Genomic DNA, 22,996 nt, shown 5'->3' on the forward strand with positions numbered 1-22,996 from the left:
GCTAACAGAATGGCTCCAGAGCCGGGTCAAACAATTTCGGGCCCCAAAGCAAAAAAAAAAAAAATTGCCCAATCCCTTTACTATTATTTGAGGAGCATTCTAAATAATAAACATTTGCCTCATGTGTTATTATCAAAATTGTCATTACTTATGTGTCATCATGAGAACTCTTCTCATAGCATTTAGTGAATAACCCTTGCTTGCCTAGACTAATTACATATAGTGCCATTGGACATTTAAGTTTCATGTTTATGCATAATATAATTGGTTTTGATGGATTATACATATATCTCTTATTTTCATGCGAGTTTTAAAAATGTATTTATTGCTTTCATGTTTATATCTTCTCATTCTTTCTTGGCTGTATTTTTTTTTGCAACTTAACAATAGTAGTCAACTGTATTGTAATCATTATCGCATTGTAAACAAGTTTTTATTTCATATATTTTTTATTGGATGATTTACATTCTACAAAATATAATATTGGTATATGAGTTTTATATGGAGTGATAACACATTTCGTAGTTTGGAAAAAATAGGACCATATATTGATCAACGTTGTAGAAAGTTGCTATATTTCTAATAAACTATAGTTTACTACATAAATATAATGCATAATCTAACTTTTTTTTTAATGGTATACGTACTATGTAAGCGTATAGTTTAAATATTATATATAATATAATGCATAATCTAATCCTTTTTAATCTTGTATGTACTAGGTGGTGTCCAAACAAATTTAGTGACTATATATATGGCAATTTTTCAATGCAATTTAATAATATTTTCCCAATATTTCAAATCATTGAATGTATAAACTAATTGCCATATATATTGGGCATTCGAAAAATTATTTCTTGATTCACACTAAAACGCGGAAGATCGACATTGAATGCCATATATATTGGGAAAATATTATTAAATTTATTTACTTTCCATTATATATTCACAAATTAGCATTCGAAAAATTATTATAGGAAAGTTTTGACTCAGACCAGTATTCGTATAGAAATTAGAACAATTTGTGCTACAATTATTTATTAATTTAAAGTCCTATACAAATTCTATTCAATTCCTTAGATTAAGCACCAAGATTCTGAAATTAAGGACTCAACCCATCACAACACGTCAATCTGGTTATATTCGATCAAGTTAATTTACAAAGTTAATTTACAAAGTTAATTTTGTTTCCTATATGTTGATTTCTTAATTATATTACTTTCCATAATTTTAAAATTGGCAGCTAAAAGTTAGGGATTAATTCGATTTGATTTAGGCGAGATAATACTCTTTTCTCTTTAATCTTTCATAAGCAAAACCCTATAAGTGATCCCTGTATATAACATTAGACTGAAATTCATCCACATCAAAACCTACTATTTTTCTACATACAAAAAAAAATTCATGAATTTCGTCTTTGATTTTGCTTACATTGTTTTTTATCATGATAAGGTCGATTAAAGAATGTGATTAACAATGATGGGTTTCAAAAATTATTTTTGAACCTAACGATGTTCCAGAAATCGATGTTTTCAGAAAGAGGTATAACATTTCGTTTACTGAATTTGGTAAATATATGTGTTTAGTTTGGTAAGTTGATACTTTGTTATGGCTTTCTATAGAATTGCAAACCACGAGTTCTGAAGACACTTCTAACAGTAGTTGTGGTTTTATCAATTTTTTATTTGTTTCTTTATAAATTTGTTTCTTTCATATTTTATTATTCTGTTGCATATGTTTCATTTTATTTTATATTCATAATTTATATTATGAAAACAATAATGCTCTTGCTTTTTTTTTCATCTTAAATTCATAATAAATTTATATAAGTCTTTACTTACTCTTTTAGATGTATTTCCATAAAATATAATTAAAATACCCCCAATAAATTAGTCTATATAGTTTTAAAGTTATAATCTCTTTTAATCCATCACCCCGCGCAAGGCGCGGGTTACCACCTAGTGATCTAAATAAAACATGAAAATATTAAAAGGTGTTCCCATGTAATTCGAACACATAACCTCCCGCTGTAATATACCTAGCTTTTGCCACCATAACTAGAGAGAAACTTCGCTTATTCTTGGCCCCTAAAGTAAATATTTTCTTGTTGGCCCCAAAGCCAATGCTTTATCTGATTGGTATCAGGCAAGGGCTTGAATGGACCCTATAGAGCAACCTACGTGACTGAATATGTATATAATTGCAATAAATATTCAAAACTCATTATTTCCAAAGTCTTTTTCTCTCCTCATTGTTGTTTTGGTCATAAAAAAAAACTCATTATGTAAGATATATATTGATTGTGTTAGTTGGTATTGTGATAAGTTATACGGATAATATGATATACATTTGGGTTTCAAATTTTGATATTTGTGTTTAAGATTTATATTTGGGTTTTTGATTCAGTGAAAGTTTAAAATTTAGTATTTAGAAAGTGTGGGTGAAACTGGAGTCAATATTAACTTCTTTCATACAATAATATACATTTTATAATTTCACCAATATCTACTATATTATTTATTTGCTCTTATTTTATTGAGTAATTGCGGTTGATAACCATAAAAATAAAATAAATTAGGTGAATGGTCAGGCTACTGTGCAAATCTCTAAATCCCATTATTAACCCTACAACTAGGTAAGCATGTAGACCTGGCCGTTCTAGTTGCTGACTCTACAACTAAGAGAATGGACCCTATAGAGCAACCTACGTGACTGAATATGTATAGAATTGCAATAAATATTCAAAACTCATTATTTCCAAAGTCTTTTTCTCTCCTTATTGTTGTTTTGGTCATAAAAAAAACTCATTATGTAAGATATATGTTGAATGTGTTAGTTGGTATTATGATAAGTTATACGGATAATATGATATACATTTGGGTTCAAATTTTGATATTTGGGTTTAAGATTTATATTTGGATTTTTGATTTAGTGAAAGTTTAAAATTTAGTATTTAGAAAGTGTGGGTGAAACTGGGGTCAATATTAATTTCTTTAATACAATAATATACATTTTATAATTTCACCAATATCTACTATATTATTTATTTTGTTTCATTTTATTGAGTAATTGCGGTGAATAACCATAAAAATAAAATAAATTAGGCAAATGGTCAGGCTACTGTGTGAATCTATAAATCTCATTATTAACCCTACAACTAAGGTAAGCATGTAGACCTGACCGTTCTAGTTGTTGACTCTACAGCTAAGAGAATGGACCTTATAGAGCAACCTACGTGACTGATATATGTATAGAATTGCAACAAATATTCAAAACCTGTTAAAGATAATATAGAGGATGATTATCTATTTGAGGGAATAATGTTTATCTCCTCTTTTGTCTTTTAGTTAATAGTTGGTTTGATGAACCGACTTTAGACTACTATAAATAGTGGCTCTTTGTATGGTTTGTATAATAATTAAGAATCTAAGAATATTGTCATTCTCTCTCTCGTTTCTATTTTCCAAACGAACAAATAAACAAGTCAACTCCTCTCTATCTCTCTTGTTAAATAAACAATACACCCAAAGAATAATAATACATACACATATATATATAGCTGATACAGTTACATCTCTCGAGACTTATATTTCACAACACATTATCAGCACGAAGCTCTGACCAACTGAGCACGAGCTCTCATATACCGGTGAAGTCTATCAATCCGGAAGCTCTAACCAACCGAAGCTTATCAATCCGAAAGTTCTTAAACCAGCCGAGGTAATGTTTAAATTTATGTATTCCAATATATTTAATTTATTTAAATTTTATTTTTGTTCCGAAGTGAGAGGCTAGGCCTTCTCCGTTTATTTTTCGGGATGATAGGCGCTGCCTTTCCCGACTGATCGTTATGGTAGGCTATGCCTTCACGATCAGAGAAACACGTGGTAGGCTTTGCCTCCGTGAATAAAAATAAAAGGTCAAAAATGGTAGACTAAGTCTCCTCGGACCTTGAAATAAGTAAAAGTCAAAATGGTAGACCATGTCTCCTCGAACTTTGAAAAATGATCAATATGGTAGTCTATGACTCCTCGGATCATGTGGTAGGCTGAGCCTCCCGATTTTATTTATGCTATTTAAATTCCTGCAATTTAAATTTCTGCAATTTAATTTTTGCTTTTATTTTAAGCCTTTAATTTCTGCATTTAAATTAGGCATTTATATTCTCGTAATTACTATATTTATATAATTATTTTATGAATACAGTTATCATGTCGAATTTTACAAAGCTCGAAATTAATGCCCTGGATATTACGGGAAATAATTATATGACATGGTAGTGGGTGCAAAAATGCACCTGAGAGGAAACATGCTTTTGGAAACCATCGATAGTTCAAAGACGGTGTCGGATGAGAAAAAGGCAAAATCCATGATATTTTTACGACGCCACATCCATGATGGTTTAAAGGATGAATATATTACGAAAGATGATCCTTGTGACCTCTGGAAATCTTTAAAAGAGAGGTTCGATCACCAGAAATATGTGATCTTACCGATAGTTGAACACGAGTGGATCCATCTCCGGTTCCAGGATTACAAAAGTGTTAGTGAGTTTAATTCCGCGATGTTCGGAATTACTTCGAGGATGATGTTATGTGGAGAGAAAATAAGTGATTATGATATGATCGAGAAAACTCTCTCCACGTTCCATCCTGAAAATGTAATCATGCAGCAACAGTACCGGGTGAATGGATATACCCGTTACTTGGAGTTGATGCAAGTCCTCCTTGTAGCGGAGCAGAATAATCAACTCGTGACTTTAAACCATCAAGCTCGTCCCACTGGATCTGCTCCATTACCTGAAGCGAATGTTGCATCATCCAGTTATGATAATAGAAGAGGACGAGGTCGTGGACGTGGTGGAAACCATTATCATGGTCGTGGAAGAGGACGAGGTCGTGGACGTGGTAGAAACCATTATCATGGTCGTGGACGTACTCTTTTTCCCTTGTCATGGTTTTTGTCCCATTGAATTTTTTCATGATTAGGTTTTTAACGAGGAACTACGTAATACGAAATAGATAATCAAGGGGGAGTGTTAAAGATAATATAGAGGATGATTATCTATTTGAGGGGATAATGTTTATCTCCTCTTTTGTCTTTTAGTTAATAGTCGGTTTGATGAACCGACTTTAGGCTACTATAAATAGTGGCTCTTTGTATGGTTTGTATAATAATTAAGAATCTAAGAATATTGTCATTCTCTCTCTCGTTTCTATTTTCCAAACGAACAAATAAACAAGTCAACTCCTCTCTATCTCTCTTGTTAAATAAACAATACACCCAAAGAATAATAATACATACACATATATATATAGCTGATACAGTTACATCTCTCGAGACTTATATTTCACAACAAAACCATTATTTCCAAAGTCTTTTTCTCTCCTCATTGTTGTTTTGGTCATAAAAAAACTCATTATGTAAGATATATATTGGTTGTATTAGTTGGTATTATGATAAGATATACAGATAATATGGTATACATTTGGGTTATAAATTTTGATATTTGGGTTTAAGATTTATATTTGGGTTTTTGATTTATTGAAAGTTTAAAATTTAGTATATAGAAAGTGTGGGTGAAACTGGGGTCAATATTAACTTCTTTCATACAATAATAGACATTTTATAATTTCACCAATATCTACTATATTATTTATTTTGTCTCATTTTATTTGGATTTATCATTATATTTGGATTTAGGGTTTACTAATTAGGGTTTAGGGTTTAGTATTTAGAAATTGAGAGTGGGTTTAGGGTTTAATATTTAGAGAATTTGAGTAAAATTGGGGTGAATATTATTTTCTTCCATACAATCATAGACATTTCATAGTTTCACCAATATGTATTATATATGTTATCTATTTTGTTTCATTCTATTTGGATTTAGGATTTATATTTGGGTTTATGGTTTAGTATTTAGGAGTTGAGAGTGAGTTTAGAGTTTAAGATTTAGAGTTTAAAATTTAAAATTTGTGGTTTAAAATTTAAATAATGATTGAATCCTATATATCGCGTGCACCTATTTTTTCATGTTTTTTATTTTGTTCTCTTCTATTTGGGTTTAGGGTTTAGTAATTAGAATTTAGGGTTTAATATTTAAGAGTTGAGAGTTGGTTTAGAATTTAAGATTTATGATTTAGTATTTAGAAAGTACGGTGAAGGTAGGGGTGGGCGCAAGGCGGGTACTTGCTTTTTTACGTATACTTGATACTTGGTTTGCCTTGAACGAGTAATTAATTTTCCGACTTGTACTTGACTTATCAGAAACGAGTACTTGTTATTTCAAGTACTTATCCAAAAATATGTTACTTGCAAGTTACTTGCCTTGTTCGATTACTTGCTACTTACAAGTATTTATTAATTACTTAGATATATTTCCAACTTTCTAAAAATTACTTGATAGATAATATTTTAAGAGAGAAGGTTATAAAAGTTTTTTTTATTTACTCGACTTGGTAAAAATACGAGAGTTATTTTAAATAAAATATTTGCACCTAATATAAAAAAAAGAAGAAGATGGAATTCAATTAGAAAGTATTGTTTACTTCTTACAACGAAGAAATATTTGTTTAGGGCTTTAGTTTTTATGGTTTAGTTATATTTTTTAGTCGTAAAACAAGTAACGAGTAATATCAAGGCGAGTCGTAACTTTTTTTGTGATACTTGTTACTTGTCTTGTATTTGCAAGTAGCAAAACTTAACGACTTGATATTTGACTTGACAACGACGAGTACTTGAAAATACGAGGCGAGTACGGGTCAAGTAGCGGGTATAAGGCAAGTAATGAGTATTCATGCCCAACCCTAGAAGGTGGGGTCAAAGTTTCATAATTTCACCAAATCGAGAGATTTTGTATATAAATATCCTATAATTTATCTACAATTAACCATAATGCATTTTATGTGTACTTCACAATGATTTTTTGTTTTTTTAAATGTGAACTCCAAGTGTGAGAGCATCTTCAACAAGCCCCTTCATCTTTTATAGGGTCCACCCTTAAAATAAAGGGTCGAAGGGGTGATTCTCCAATTGTGACTTCAAATTTTTTCTCTTAAAAACTTATATTTTACACTTTAGTCCTCAATTTCAGTAATAGTTTATTATAGTCATTAAAATTTTATAAATTAACAATAAACCCATATTAATATATGGTATTGACATAATTAGTAAACATATTTAATTATAACATCAAATTACTTATAATAAAAGATAAAAAATCTTAACACATAAAATTACATATAATAATAAAACATAAACAATTCAAATTACAATATATATATATATATATATATATAAAATACAAAACTAATCAATACAATTATTTCCATAATGCTCCCAAATATGCTCAATCAAAGCATTTTTAAGTGATAAATGAGCTTCCTTATTTTTTATTCGAAGATTACGTGCTAAAAATTGTTTAAAACGCATATCTTCGTTTATGGCCATCTCAACGTTTATTGGCGGCGTCTGTAACGCCCCCGAACCGTTCTAGGCATATGTCAAACCACCGGCCAACAATCAAACAAGAACATGACCGACGGCCGACCGTCTACCAAGGATCGGGAGTGCTACATGACGGGTTAACGGCCGATCCGGTCAAGGTCACGAAAAGTGCAATTCGTAACTAGGCCAGGCCGCCCACTAACACGTCCCGTCAGACCAAAGCCTAAGGCTTCTCAACCCGTACTCCAATCTGACGTTGTGTTAGCTCGGACAAGCTAATATCAGAACAACAAGGCAGTTTCACAAAACATTCGCTTTATTTATCTTATATAATATCTGGTTTATAATACACAAAATATTATACAAGTGGTGGCATGCCAAGAAAGCGAAAGTACATACTTATAGTCTGAAAGCGTCTTAAGCAAAAAGATGCAAACCTACACCAGCCAGCCTAGCCTCCCGCGACCTCTACAAGCTTGCTACTGGTCACCTGAAACAACAACGAGTGAGGAGTGAGTAATCTAGCATTACTCAGCGAGTTACAATCCCCCACTAACAAATACAACCCCTCGCTATCCCACCCCAAACAATCTAACGCGAGAGGTTCACCTAACAACACAATTTAATAACAATAAGCAATATCAGAAATACGCAGCGGTAAAAGATAGCAAGATAACTAGCATTATGCTAATTACTAGCTCATCACCAAACTCAAACTCGATTTAAACCAGGGTTTAACAACCCAAAACACGATATAATATATATATATCAAACTCGGGCCCTGGTGATGTTATGTTCCTCCTTCACTATCGGCAATATCCTATCTTCCTACCACGAAGGCCAAAAGAAGGAACTTTCAACCGACCGCGGCCCACAGTCCTTCGGGTCACCGCGCGACAGCCCACAGTCCTTCGGGTCACTGCCACATTACACCGTCGTGTAATCACTCAGCCATAGGCCATGACCCCGTCTATCTGAGTCTTCCCGATCCAGTGAATAAGGGGTTTCCTTGAACCCGCCGGGTACGAGGTCTGAAGGAACACTAACTCACCCCAATATGCCTAGCATTGTGGGTTACACAAATGCTGTCGGCCAATATACGATTAATACTAAACCCGGTAAAAATAACACAAGGTTTCAAGTAATAATCACAACACAATCAACCACATTCCAGAATCTAGCATAAAGACTAATTCCAGAATACCTAACTATCCACAACTTAGCGATATCATCTAAGCATTCTGCATTCGCTAACTAACCAATCAACCTAACCATTAGCATGCTACTACGGTTCTCAAACAATAACAAGCATGCCATCAACTCAATCAACATAACCTCAATTATTCAAACCGTTACTTAGTTAGACCCGGCCTCCTGCCATGATCCAACTTCCAAGTAACGGGACCCTGCATGAAAACAACTCAGCAATCAATCGATTATAACTCACAGTTTTTGGTTGACCGTGGCCTTGACCCCAAACCCGACTTCTGCGATCCGAACCCTTTCCCGACCTTCACAAGTAGACCCTCTTCTTGACTGAACTCCACTTGAACTGGTCTCCACTAGAACTGATCTCTCTTCACTTGAAAAGAACCTTCTCCAAGTGCTGACTCAAAATCGGCAGAGTAACTGTTCTCGAAAACTGCCTAAATCGCTCGAAAACTATCGAAATTCGATCTTTCTTTCTTTGCTTTCTCTTTATGTTTTGAAGTAGGTTTGATGTGTTCTGGATGGTTTGAAATGAGAGGGGGTCGTGGCCTATTTATAGGAATCAGCAACCAATCAGGAACAAGCCGTGTGGCAGCCCGTGTGTCGCTTCGCATGGCTCCGGACGCATGCGCGGCGGCACCTCGTGCTCCACATGTCCTTCAGCATGGCCTGCTCACATGCAAGCTGACACCACACCCTCTACCTGTCTGAATGCATGTCCTGCTCCCATGCAAGCTGACACCACGTCCTCCACATGTCTGGCCGCATGGCCCGATCGCATGCATCGCGACACCTCGTGCTTGGCCGTTCCACCTCGTGCTCCACATGGCTGGCTGCATGCCTCAGTCTCATGCAGGATGACACACCCCACGTCCAGATGGCCTGCTGCATGACTGAAGTGCATGCAGGTCGACACCCCATCTCACACATGGCTGGCCGCATGCTTCGGTCGCATGCATCGCGACACCTCGTGCTTGGCCGTTCCACCTCGTGCTCCACATGGCTACTTGCATGTACAGGTTGCATGTAATGCAACACCTCCTGCTTCTCTTGACACACACACTGACAGGAGCTTGCCACCACGTCCTGAACACACACACATCTAGCCACCTCGAGCTTCTCGGTCAATTGTCCGATATCGGCCTTTCAGTGAATTTTTCGTCCCGCGATCACTCCCAATATTTTTCGACGCCCGCAACAACATTCGCTTTACCAGGATGTTAGCGAATCCTTATATCGTAGTCTGCCACAAACTCCATCCACCTATGCTGGCGCAGGTTGAGATCTGGCTGAGTGAAGAGGTATTTAAGACTTTGATGGTCCGTGTATACCTCTACTTCTTCTCCATACTAGTAAGATCTCCAAATTCGCAAAGCGAACACTACAGCCGCTAACTCCAAGTCATGTGTACTGTAGTTATCCTCATGCTTCCGTAGTTGTCGTGAGGCATACGCGATGACTCGCCCATCTTGCATAAGAACACAACCTAACCCAACTCGTGAAGCATCCGTGTAAACCGTGTAAGGTTTACCTTGCTCGGGCAAAGCTAACACAGGTGCGGTCGTGAGAGCTTCCTTCAACTTCTTGAAAGCCTTCTCGGTTTCTTCCACCCATAAGAAAGGAACTCCTTTACCGGTAAGTTTAGTTAAAGGCTTTGCAATGGAGGAAAAGTCCTTAACAAACTTCCGATAATAGCCCGCAAGTCCGAGAAAACTCCTTACTTCCGTCACAGTGGTAGGTCGAGGCCATTCCCGTATGGCTTGGACCTTTTCTGGATCAGCAGCAACGCCCTCTCCTGATACTATGTGACCCAGAAATCCAATCTCTCTCTTCCAAAACGAGCACTTGCTGAACTTGGCAAATAGCTTCTGATTCTGTAACCTCTCCATAACCAGTCTCAGATGCTCTTTGTGCTCCTCCTTACTGCTCGAGTACACCAGGATGTCATCAATGAAAATGATCACGAACTTGTCGAGATAGTCGTGAAACACTTCATTCATCAAACGCATGAAAGCCGCAGGTGCGTTCGTGAGACCAAAGGGCATAACTACAAACTCGTACTGCCCATACCTCGTCCGAAACGCCGTCTTCATAATGTCTGACTTGGCAATAGGAATTTGGTGATACCCTGATGCCAAATCAATCTTTGAAAACCAACTAGCTCCCTTTAGTTGGTCTAACAACTCGTCTATCCTCGGAAGAGGATACTTATCTTTTATCGTGATGTTGTTGATACCACGATAATCAATACACAACCTCATGCTTCCGTCCTTTTTCTTCACAAATAGCACAGGAGCTCCCCAAGGTGAAGAGCTCGGCCGAATGAATCCCTTTTCCAATAGATCTTCTAATTGCTTCTTTAGTTCAGCCAACTCCGCAGGTGCCATCCGATATGGTGCCTTAGCTATAGGTTTTGCTTCAGGCTCCAAATTGATCGTAAAGGGATTACTCCGAGGTGGAGGTAATTCCTTTAGTGGTGCAAAGATATCCTCGAACTCTTGGACCACTTCTATGTCTTCGACCTTAACTTCATCATTAGTGGCTCCTCCACTAACCGATAAGGTCACCAAATATACTTCCCCATCTTGAAACAAATCTTGTACTCTCATTGCTGCTACCAAAGACACGGTCATACTAGGACTGATTCCATAGTACACCATCTCTGGTCGTTTGCCTCTGCCAAACAACAACCTTCCCTTTCCACAGTCGATCTGAACTCTGTAGCCCGATAACCAATCCATTCCAAGGATTACTTTGTACCCTTTCAAAGGCACGACTAACAAATCTGCCACAAACTCTTTGCCTTGAATGACCAATGGAACATTCTTGATACACTGATCTGCTTGAAGGGTTCGGTCTGCGGGGGTCAAGACGGCCACGTTTATCCTGTCAACCACAAAACAATCCCAAAACCGGGCAGCTACTTCAGGGGTCACAAAACTATGTGTTGCCCCCGAGTCGAACAATACATGTGTGGGTTTACCAGCAACATGTATGGTTCCTGCCACAGTAACCCAATCAACAATATCTCAATCACAAAAACAATTCAAAATTCGCACAACCATCAATCATCAATCCAAAATTTCTAAACGCGCAACCTAGCGATCAAGCAATCTATACTTAACCAGCATACTAACTAGGTTTCAACAACTAAATTCCATTCAATAAACAGAGGAGGTTAAGCACCCAATACCTGTGATGGGACCGCTTGACGGTCCTGCATTGTCTGGGTTTTCTACCCCTAAGGCAAAAACTCTACCTCCTAGGTTTTGTTTCTTTGGTGCTGGCTCAATAGCTGGACGGCTAGGAGGAGCTCGGATCGCGAGAGGGGTCGCAGGGATTGGCTTGTTTGGACATGACGATGCATAATGGCCCTTCCTTCCACAGAAGAAACAAGTAACATCTTCCATCCTCAGCGATGAATAACCCTGCTGGTTACTCCATGGGTTATTCCGCTGATTTTTGGGACAAAACCTCGAAATATGTCCCGGCTGATCACATGTGTAACATACCCCAGTGTTACCACGATTGTTGGCTTGGCCTCCAAGTCCTCGCCCTTTTCCTTTATAAGACCTTGGACCCTTGTTGAAATTTGGCCTATCTCCTTGGCTAAACTTTGTGTGTCCACCAGAATGTGGTAAGGTCTTCCTTTCAGCCTCCAATACAGTCTCAACATTAACAGCCTTTTCTACCAGATCCGATAAGCTGCTAAAGTTGCTTCCAGCTAAACGACTTCCAAGCTCCGGCTTCAATCCGTACATAAAGTTACGGATCATAGTTGCTTCATCTTCACGCCCATCAAAAACATGTCGCCTCAACCTTGTGAACTCAGATTCGTAACTCCTCACTGGCCTATCTCCTTGAACAAGGTTCATGAATTGGCGCTCCAACCGATGCTTTGCTTCTGGAGGAAAATATTTCCTCTCAAACTCTCCCTTGAACGATTCCCATGATGTGATGGTGTGTCCACGCTGCCTGTCTATACTGTCCCACCATCCTGTTGCGTCGCCTTCCAAATAGTACACCGCGATCTTCTTCTGATACTCCTCCGGACACTCCATAGCCTCAAAGTTCTTCTCCATCATAGTAATCCACTTGCCGGCTTCAATAGGATCGGATCCTCCTTTGAACTTGTAGGATCCAATGTTCTTCATGGTAGATAATAGCTTGGAAACTTCAGGGGGTTGAGTATGCCTGCCTTGGTTACCAAGTGCCTCGGTCATCACGTCATGTAAAAGCTTCAAGGTGTTTTCCGCTCCTTGATCTTGTGGTCCTTCAGTGGCACGGTTCTGATCTGGCCTTGGGTGTGATTGAACGGATTGATCATGTTTATGTCTTCGGTCCCAATTATGACTTGGGCCAATACTCGCCAAACTGTCTTCCCTCACTCTAGTCCTGTTACCGTACACAGGAAAAGATCTTGTTCTCTGCAGAGGGGTCCTATCGTGTCCAAACATCTCACTGATGCCATTTCCATCCTCCTGATCTGATCTGTAACCCAATCCTCCGCATGTCCAATCCATACCCTCTCCCCATATCCGACCTCGTCCATCATCACCTGTCCCGCGATTAGCCATCTGCACACAATCAAAAGGGTAAGTCATATTCCTACTACGGGAAGCGGCTGGTTCCCTAATCATCTTTTTGCGACTCCTTTGACTCGATAAAATCATTAAAAAGCACTTGTGTCACGCATGGACGAAACCATGCTCTGATACCACCTCTGTAACGCCCCCGAACCGTTCTAGGCATATGTCAAACCACCGACCAACAATCAAACAAGAACATGACCGACGGCCGACCGTCTACCAAGGATCGGGAGTGCTACATGACGGGTTAACGGCCGATCCGGTCAAGGTCACGAAACGTGCAATTCGTAACTAGGCCAGGCCGACCACTAACACGTCCTGTCAGACCAAAGCCTAAGGCTTCTCAACCCGTACTCCAATCTGACGTTGTGTTAGCTCGGACAAGCTAATATCAGAACAATAAGGTAGTTTCACAAAACATTCGCTTTATTTATCTTATATAATATCTGGTTTATAATACACAAAATATTATACAAGTGGTGGCATGCCAAGAAAGCGAAAGTACATACTTATAGTTTGAAAGCGTCTTAAGCAAAAAGATGCAAACCTACACCAGCCAGCCTAGCCTCCCGCGACCTCTACAAGCTTGCTACTGGTCACCTGAAACAACAACGAGTGAGGAGTGAGTAATCTAGCATTACTCAGCGAGTTACAATCCCCCACTAACAAATACAACCCCTCGCTATCCCACCCCAAACAATCTAAAGCGAGAGGTTCACCTAACAACACAATTTATAAACAATAAGCAATATCAGAAATACGCAGCGGTAAAAGATAGCAAGATAACTAGCATTATGCTAATTACTAGCTCATCACCAAACTCAAACTCGATTTAAACCAGGGTTTAACAACCCAAAACACGATATAATATATATATATCAAACTCGGGCCCTGGTGATGTTATGTTCCTCCTTCACTATCGGCAATATCCTATCTTCCTACCACGAAGGCCAAAAGAAGGAACTTTCAACCGACCGCGGCCCACAGTCCTTCGGGTCACCGCGCGACAGCCCACAGTCCTTCGGGTCACTGCCACATTACACCGTCGTGTAATCACTCAGCCATAGGCCATGACCCCGTCTATCTGAGTCTTCCCGATCCAGCGAATAAGGGGTTTCCTTGAACCCGCCGGGTACGAGGTCTGAAGGAACACTAACTCACCCCAATATGCCTAGCATTGTGGGTTACACAAATGCTGTCGGCCAATATACGATTAATACTAAACCCGGTAAAAATAACACAAGGTTTCAAGTAATAATCACAACACAATCAACCACATTCCAGAATCTAGCATAAAGACTAATTCCAGAATACCTAACTATCCACAACTTAGCGATATCATCTAAGCATTCTGCATTCGCTAACTAACCAATCAACCTAACCATTAGCATGCTACTACGGTTCTCAAACAATAACAAGCATGCCATCAACTCAATCAACATAACCTCAATTATTCAAACCGTTACTTAGTTAGACCCGGCCTCCTGCCATGATCCAACTTCCAAGTAACGGGACCCTGCATGAAAACAACTCAGCAATCAATCGATTATAACTCACAGTTTTTGGTTGACCGTGGCCTTGACCCCAAACCCGACTTCTGCGATCCGAACCCTTTCCCGACCTTCACAAGTAGACCCTCTTCTTGACTGAACTCCACTTGAACTGGTCTCCACTAGAACTGATCTCTCTTCACTTGAAAAGAACCTTCTCCAAGTTCTGACTCAAAATCGGCAGAGTAACTGTTCTCGAAAACTGCCTAAATCGCTCGAAAACTATCGAAACTCGATCTTTCTTTCTTTGTTTTCTCTTTATGTTTTGAAGTAGGTTTGATGTGTTCTGTATGGTTTGAAATGAGAGGGGGTCGTGGCCTATTTATAGGAATCAGCAACCAATCAGGAACAAGCCGTGTGGCAGCCCGTGTGTCGCTTCGCATGGCTCCGGACGCATGCGCGGCGGCACCTCGTGCTCCACATGTCCCTCAGCATGGCCTGCTCACATGCAAGCTGACACCACACCCTCTACCTGTCTGAATGCATGTCCTGCTCCCATGCAAGCTGACACCACGTCCTCCACATGTCTGGCCGCATGGTCCGATCGCATGCATCGCGACACCTCGTGCTTGGCCGTTCCACCTCGTGCTCCACATGGCTGGCTGCATGCCTCAGTCTCATGCAGGATGACACACCCCACGTCCAGATGGCCTGCTGCATGACTGAAGTGCATGCAGGTCGACACCCCATCTCACACATGGCTGGCCGCATGCTTCGGTCGCATGCATCGCGACACCTCGTGCTTGGCCGTTCCACCTCGTGCTCCACATGGCTACTTGCATGTACAGGTTGCATGTAATGCAACACCTCCTGCTTCCCTTGACACACACACTGACAGGAGCTTGCCACCACGTCCTGAACACACACACATCTAGCCACCTCGAGCTTCTCGGTCAATTGTCCGATATCGGCCTTCCAGTGAATTTTTCGTCCCGCGATCACTCCCAATATTTTTCGACGCCCGTTCTGATGATCTGATTATTTTTAATAAGCTCCAAATGAATCCTGACTTGATGGAAAATATTTCCCGAGTTTCCGGCTTCTTCGAAAAATTCCATAATACCGAAATTAGGGTTTTTCGCCCAATTTCCGGTCTTCCTGTTGTGCTTCCAAAAGTGTCATGCTTCAAACGTCCTTTGAGTAAATATACCACATTGTCTAACCATTGTCTAGTGGGATACTTGACTCATGGTTCAGACAAAAACAATCGATCGTCCACGACTCGATCACCCAAAGGATACTCGACCATTCTTTTTTTTTTTTTTTAATGGGTTTCTACAGCGTCGGTCTTGCATCTAGAATCGGTGCGTTGATATCTTGTTCATCTTCAATTATCATGTTATGCATTATAATACATGAAGTCGTTATATCATGCAATACCTCTTTCTTCCAATAACGTGAGGATCCTGCGACGATAGCAAATTTGGCTTGTAGAACTTCAGAAGATCGTTCAACATCTTCGCGACATGATTCATGTCTTGCTGCAAACAATTTTTTCTTTGGACCTTGGGGATCGCTTATTGTTTGAACAATTGTTGACCATTTAGGATAAATACCATCGGCAAAATAATAACCCATGTTATATTCTTGACCTTGAATTGTGTAATTAGCTGGAGGAGCGGTACCTTGAGCAAGTTTGGAAAATAAATTGGAAGAGTTCAGAACATTAATATCGTTGTTGCTTCCCGGCATTCCGAAAAAGGCATGTCATATCCATAGATCATAATCCGCAACCGCTTCAAGAATGATCGTAGGTGACCCGCTACAGCCTGCAAATTGTCATGCCCATGCGTTGGACAATTTTTCCACTTCCAATGCATGCAATCAAGACTGCCTAACATTCCAGGAATTCCGCGTTGTTGCCCAATATTGAGAAGTCTGGAAACGTCCTCTGGTGTTGGTGACCTGAGATACCACTCTGAAAAGATAGATACATTAGCACGACAAAATCTTTTCATGCATTCAATTGCTGTGGACTCTCCTATTTTAATGTATTCATCGGTCGCACCAGCAGTCATGCCATATGCCAAGATCCGAAGAGCAGCTGTTACTTTTGGTAAAGCTGATAATTCAAGTCTACCAGATGCATCACGTCGTTGGTTGAAGTAGTTGTCATGCTGCTTGACGGCATCGACAAGGTGAAAAAATAACCTTCGTGACTTTCTAAATCGACGATGAAACTCTCTTTCACCATACACAAGATGATCAGAAAAATAATCATTGTACAAATTACGATAAGCATTTTCTCTATCACGAAAAATAACTGCATGACCGATGATAGAACCATGGTCACTTACATGATTATTTTCCTGATTGAGTTGGTGAAAAAGACGATTATTGTTGATAAATAAATTGACTGCAATTTGTTGTTCTCTCTCTATTGTCTCATTTTCATCAATAATCCATTGATCAAACTCAAATGAGTAAGAAGAAGAAGAAGATGAATTTTCGATATTAAAGTTCATTTTTATTAGAAGTTTTGTTGATATGTTCGTAGATGCAAATGCATGTATATATATAGGAATACATATTAATATGTCTCATCAACCATTAAACTGAAACTTTGTCATTTTCTTATCTAACCTTCAACCTCCAACCGCCAACCATAAACAACCCCCAACCATATTCAATTGATTCGCACCATTCAATAGGCCATTTAATAGATTTCTTGTCTCATCAACCAGTAAATGAAAGTTTGTAATTTTACTATCCAACATCTAACCATATTTAGTAAATAAGATAACCTCCAACCATATTTATTTTGTGAATAAATAATAGATTTTACCAAATGGAAAAATCACGTTTTACTAAATCACACTTTCTCCATCCCACTCATTCGTTTCTTTCTCTTGTTTACAAAAATGAAAAAAAAATAGAGGCACATCATTTAACCAACAAGAAGATGAGTTGTTATGTTATGTCTACTTAGAAATTTCACAAATTCCCATTGCTAGCAACAATCAAACTCTGAAGAAACTATGGGAAAAAATAGAAAAAAATTACAATGAGAAAAAAACAGAAAGTTGGGAAATTAGAAGTCATAGGTCTGTAGAAAGTAGGATGGATATCATTTTGTATGCTGTTAGAAACTTGAAGAGTTGTGTGATCCAAGTGCAAAATATGCATCCAAGTGGCGCATCCGATCAAGACATTATAAGTATAAATTTTATTAGTATTTGTTATATATTTTTATTAGTGTTTATGTATCTAATCATGTTCTTTAATTCCAAAAATATTTGCAGATGGAAAAGGCAAAAACATTATTGATGTAAGACCCAAGACTAAAAAAATGTTTTAAATTTGATCATGTGTGGCTTTTAATGAATGATATTCCAAAGTTTTCAGATAATGTCAATATCGGTATTCCGGATATTGAGAGTGATATTGTCGGCTCTCCAGCATCACAATCTCCTGGAATTTCTTCATTCTCAATCAATCTTCGGTTCAAATTCGTCACAACGTCCTATTGGATCGAAGAAAGCAAAACTTAAAAGAAAACTTTCTGAAGGTAATACTTCATCTATGGATAATGTGGTTTCAGCAAATGAACAAATTCTAGATTTCTTGAAAGAAAGTGCATCATCTAGAGAAAAAACTTATGAGATGGTTCAGTTAAACATGCAAAATCAAGCAAAAAATTTTGCTCTGGAAGAAATGGAGGCTGAAAATAAAATCATGTTGAAAAATTTAAACTCCATTGATGATATTAGCACTCGCCAGTTTATCCGATCTGAACAAGCAAGAATCATACAAAAAAGAACTTAGCAACAACAAACCGAAGAGAATGCTCGAAATTTATATCGAGAATACTTGGTGATTTTGGAGGTTCAAGACCAAATTTACCTTAATATTAGTATTGTAATATATATTTCAATGTGTAATATTTCAGCTTATGGATTTACCTGAATATTAGTATTGTAAGATATATTTTAATGTGTAATATTTCAGTTTATGTATCTTTTATTTTGATGTAAAATATTATGATTGTATTATAATTTTGTATTTGTGTAAAATTTTCGAAATATATTATGTGAAATAATATGTTTATATTATATTTTTATTAATATTAGTATATATTGGTATAAAATATTTATTAATATATTATTATTATTTAAAAATAATTTTATAAGACCACAATTATAATATTTAAGTGCCAATATAGTTATAATAGTAGAATGCAAAATAAGAAATAATAAGTACACAATCATTAAAATATATAAATAGGACTAAAGTGAAAAGTAAATAGTGTTTTAAAGGCCGCTACAATGCACCTTCAAATTTCAGGGTGTACTGTTCACCCCTTTAAAATTTGAAAAGATGAAGAACTGTTGGAATGCAAAAGCCTTTAAAAATAAAGAGATGCTCTGAATATGAGCAAGACAAAATGTCTTTTTTGTCTGACACCACCTGGCAGGTGTATCTTTTTATGATATGCCTAACGTAACATAACTTAGACACTAGAGCCTATCTACTCTAGGCGGACATCACAAGCGGACAGAGAGGTGACTTCGCTTTTGTTCACTTATCCAACTACCAAATTAAATAATTTTTTGCATTGATGCCTCATTATCTTTTGTTTCATGGTATTTTAGCTGAATTGGTTTTGAATAAATTCAACCAATTAAAAATAATAAAATGGGTCCAGAATGAATGTTTTAACTAATCAGAAAAATTTAAGTGGTCCCCATGTGGTTAAAAGTGGTAAATAGGATCGGACAACTTTTTTCCCGAAAAAATAGACTTTAATTTCTAGATATATTTTTATAAAATTAAAAATTATATTAAAATTCATCATTTTCTTTACTCAACAAATAAAGACTTGGTTTATTTGATTTGGACACATTTTTTTACTTTAATACTGATATTAAATATTTATATTATTTACCAATAAACATTTATTTATCTAAACGGTTACTTTTCTGTGAATTAGATTTTCTAAAACAAATTATAACTGATAATTGTTATTGATATATTTGTTTTAAATAAAATAATAAAAATGAAATAATAAGATATGATGTTGAATTTGTTTTAAGAAACCACTGTACGATATAGAAGTTGAATAAATGTTGAATGATTATGTGGAAGAAAAAGAATATGATGTGGATGGTTAAAAAGTAAAAATTACAGAATTGAATAATTGAACCATTGTACGTAGTCTTATATACATAATAAACGAGTGTTGTTGGGACGGATAAGATAAGCAAGAGGACATGCGGATAGAGAAGTTGTGGACAAATGATGTGGGAATAAATGTGTTGTGGACTGAGAAAATATAGACGGATGGGTTGAAGATATAATAATTATGGACAGAGAAATTAAAGTTTGTTTAAATATTAGTTTTAGATTGAAATCAAGAATCATTTTTGTTCATATGGTTAAAATTGTTACAATGGCTTATCTATCAAATTTAAATGTTGCTAATTATACTTAATGTTTATTGATCAAAAGATAAATAGTTTGCGTTATGGACAAATGAATTGTATTTTATGGATAAATGTGGTTATGACATGTAAGTTATGGACGGAAAGACGGTGGACGGAAGAGTTATGAACATCAAATTATCGACGAGCAAATTGTGGATCGACGAGTTGTGGACACACGTATCTCTCACGTACATTTTATCAAACATTTTATGTGTTTATTATTCTCCCATTTTTTAGATTTAACTTAACCATGTTCTCCACATTGGATTCATTAAGCCATTTTCAAATTAAAAATCATTTTTTCAATATATATATGTATACCTAGAATAATGAGAAAATATCAAATTTTACTACAAAGCAGAATAGCTAAACTGAAATAAGAGAAGAAAAAGACCTTGATTTTCAGAAGAGATATGTTTCAAAAAAAAAAAACTCAGAAGAAATAACACAACATACGTCACTACCATCGAAATCAAGATTTTTTGACAAATCAAATTAGAAAAAACCAAAGTAACCGAAATTGACAAATAATAAGATATAGAAGATAAGGATAAATCTTAGAGATAAGGCTAACTAATATCTTGTAATTATCTACATTCATATTCCCCTTAGGGTTAGGAGTCTCTACGATATGTATATATATGCGACCTTGTACATGAATAACAACAACACATTACATTCTATTTTATGGTATCAGAGCCACACAATGAATAACAACAACACATTACATTCTATTTTATGGTATCAGAGCCACACATCGATTTCTGATAAATTTTTCTCTCTAAACATCTATTTTCCGCTTACATATACTACCACAAACGACGATCGGTTTGATTTTCTCAACATGTCAGCCATGTCTGGTTCTACTTCCTCTACCTCTACTTCTACAATGGAGAGCTCCACTACTACGGAACCCCATTATACTCTTAATCCTTCAGATAACCCGGGTGCTTTGATCACACCGGTGCTTCTCAAAGGAGATAACTACTCCGAGTGGGCAACTGAGCTTTGGAACTCTCTCCAAGCCAAACAAAAGATCGGGATTATTGATGGAACGATACTCAAACAACTACCAATCCTGATCTTGCTCGCTGGACCTCTACCAATTCTGTGATAGTCGGTTGGATACGTACTTCGATTGACCCTCAAGTTCGATCTACCGTCACTCATATCGCTGACGCCTCTAAACTTTGGGAATCTCTTAAGCAACGGTTCTCGGTGAAAAATGGTGTCCGCAAGCATCTACTAGAGGATGAAATTACTAACTGCAAACAGAATGGCCAGTCCGTTCTTGAGTACTACAGACGTCTTTCCAAATTATGGGAAGAGATACAAAATTTCAAACCGTCAGTTTCTTGCACATGCGCTGCATCCGCAGAACTTGAGAAAGAACGGGAAGATGCGAAAATTCATAAGTTTTTGTTTGGTCTCGATGAAGTCAGATTCAATGGCATCCGTTCTCAAATCATTGACGAAGAACCCTTGCCAGACTTAAACGTCGTCTATTCACGAGTTATACGAGCCGAGCAAAACCTCAACAATCTGCATATTGCTGATACTAAGCAAGACGCAATTGGGTTCTCCGTCAACTCAGACACCCCATCTATCAATGCTGCAGCTGTCGTTACTCGAAGCCATGATCCTGCTCGCTCTTGCACTCACTGCAAACGTACTGGACATGAAGCTTCAGAATGTTTCCTACTTCATGGTTACCCGGAGTGGTTCCTTGAGCAACAACAACAACGCGGTTCTCGGAATGCTTCAGGAAACAGAGGTCGTGGTGGTTGCTATACTACAGGACGTGGTCGTGGTGGCCGTTCAAACGCTACGTCTGCCTCTGTCAATGCTCCATCCTATACATATGATCAAATTGCAGCTCTCATCGGTTTACTTCAGTCAAAACAATAACAACTATCTACTGACCGTTTGTCTGGTAAAACCGAACTCTCTGATGTTATTATAGATACCGGTGTTTCGCACCATATGACTGGTGATTTATCATTGTTACATGACGCCATTGATATCTTACCATCTGCGGTTACTTTCCCGGATGGCACTGCTTCTCGTACCACTAAGATTGGCCACCTACGTTTTACTAAAGATTACATACTACTTAATGTTCTTTACGTACCAAATTTCAATTGTACATTGATTTCGGTATCCGAACTGTTGAAGCAAACCGGCTGCATAGCCATCTTTACTGATACTATTTGCGTTTTACAGGACCGTTTTACGAGGACCCTGATTGGAGCCGGTGAAGAACGATAGGGGGTGTACTACTTCAAAGGTGTCAAAGTCGCAAGTGCTAATCAGACAGCTGCGAAGAGTATTTCTCCTTCAGTCCTATGGCATCGACGACTCGGTCATCCTTCCTACAAAGTGCTTTCTACATTACCTGTGTTTTCTACTTTAAAAGTTGATTTTGCTGAGTCCCATTCCTGTGACATTTGTTTTCGTGCTAAGAAACACGTTCAGTTTTTCCTACAAGTTCCAATAAAGCTTTGGAACCTTTTTCTTTAATACATTGCGATGTTTGGGGTTCATATCGAACTCCCTCTTCCTGTGGAGCTGCGTATTTTCTTATTATTGTTGACGACTTCTCTAGAGCTGTTTGGACGTATCTAATGTTAGAGAAATCAGAAGTTAAGGGTTTGATTCAAAACTTCTGTGTCATGAGTGAGAAACAGTTTGGGAAACAAGTCAAAACCATCAGATCAGATAATGGCTCCGAGATCATGGTTCTCAAATCCTTTCTTCGCCAACATGGCATTGAACATCA

General features: G+C 37.6%; 1 protein-coding gene and 1 pseudogene across 1 annotated transcript; both read right to left on the reverse strand.

Moving 5' to 3' along the window:
* Positions 1-10,004: 10,004 nt before the first annotated feature.
* On the reverse strand, positions 10,005-13,295 carry LOC125582314. The gene is made up of 2 exons (XM_048748943.1): positions 11,849-13,295; positions 10,005-11,656 (listed from the first exon to the last, which is right to left on the reverse strand). Exons 1-2 carry the CDS (start codon positions 13,293-13,295, stop codon positions 10,005-10,007), a joined length of 3,099 nt encoding a protein of 1,032 aa, XP_048604900.1.
* A 1,380-nt stretch (positions 13,296-14,675) lies between these two features.
* Positions 14,676-19,110, reverse strand: LOC111210358 (annotated as a pseudogene).
* Positions 19,111-22,996: the final 3,886 nt, after the last annotated feature.

Source organism: Brassica napus, chromosome C2, assembly GCF_020379485.1.
Source record: "Brassica napus cultivar Da-Ae chromosome C2, Da-Ae, whole genome shotgun sequence".
NCBI classification, from domain to species: Eukaryota; Viridiplantae; Streptophyta; class Magnoliopsida; order Brassicales; family Brassicaceae; genus Brassica; species Brassica napus.

What these genes read in the sequence shown, in the direction of transcription:
- LOC125582314 (XM_048748943.1), bottom strand. Translation starts at nt 13,295, where the DNA reads ATGATTAGGGAACCAGCCGCTTCCCGTAGTAGGAATATGACTTACCCT. An exon ending in GTCAAGCGGTCCCATCACAG is followed by an intron (nt 11,657 to 11,848) that starts GTATTGGGTGCT and finishes TTACTGTGGCAG; the next exon opens with GAACCATACATGTTGCTGGT.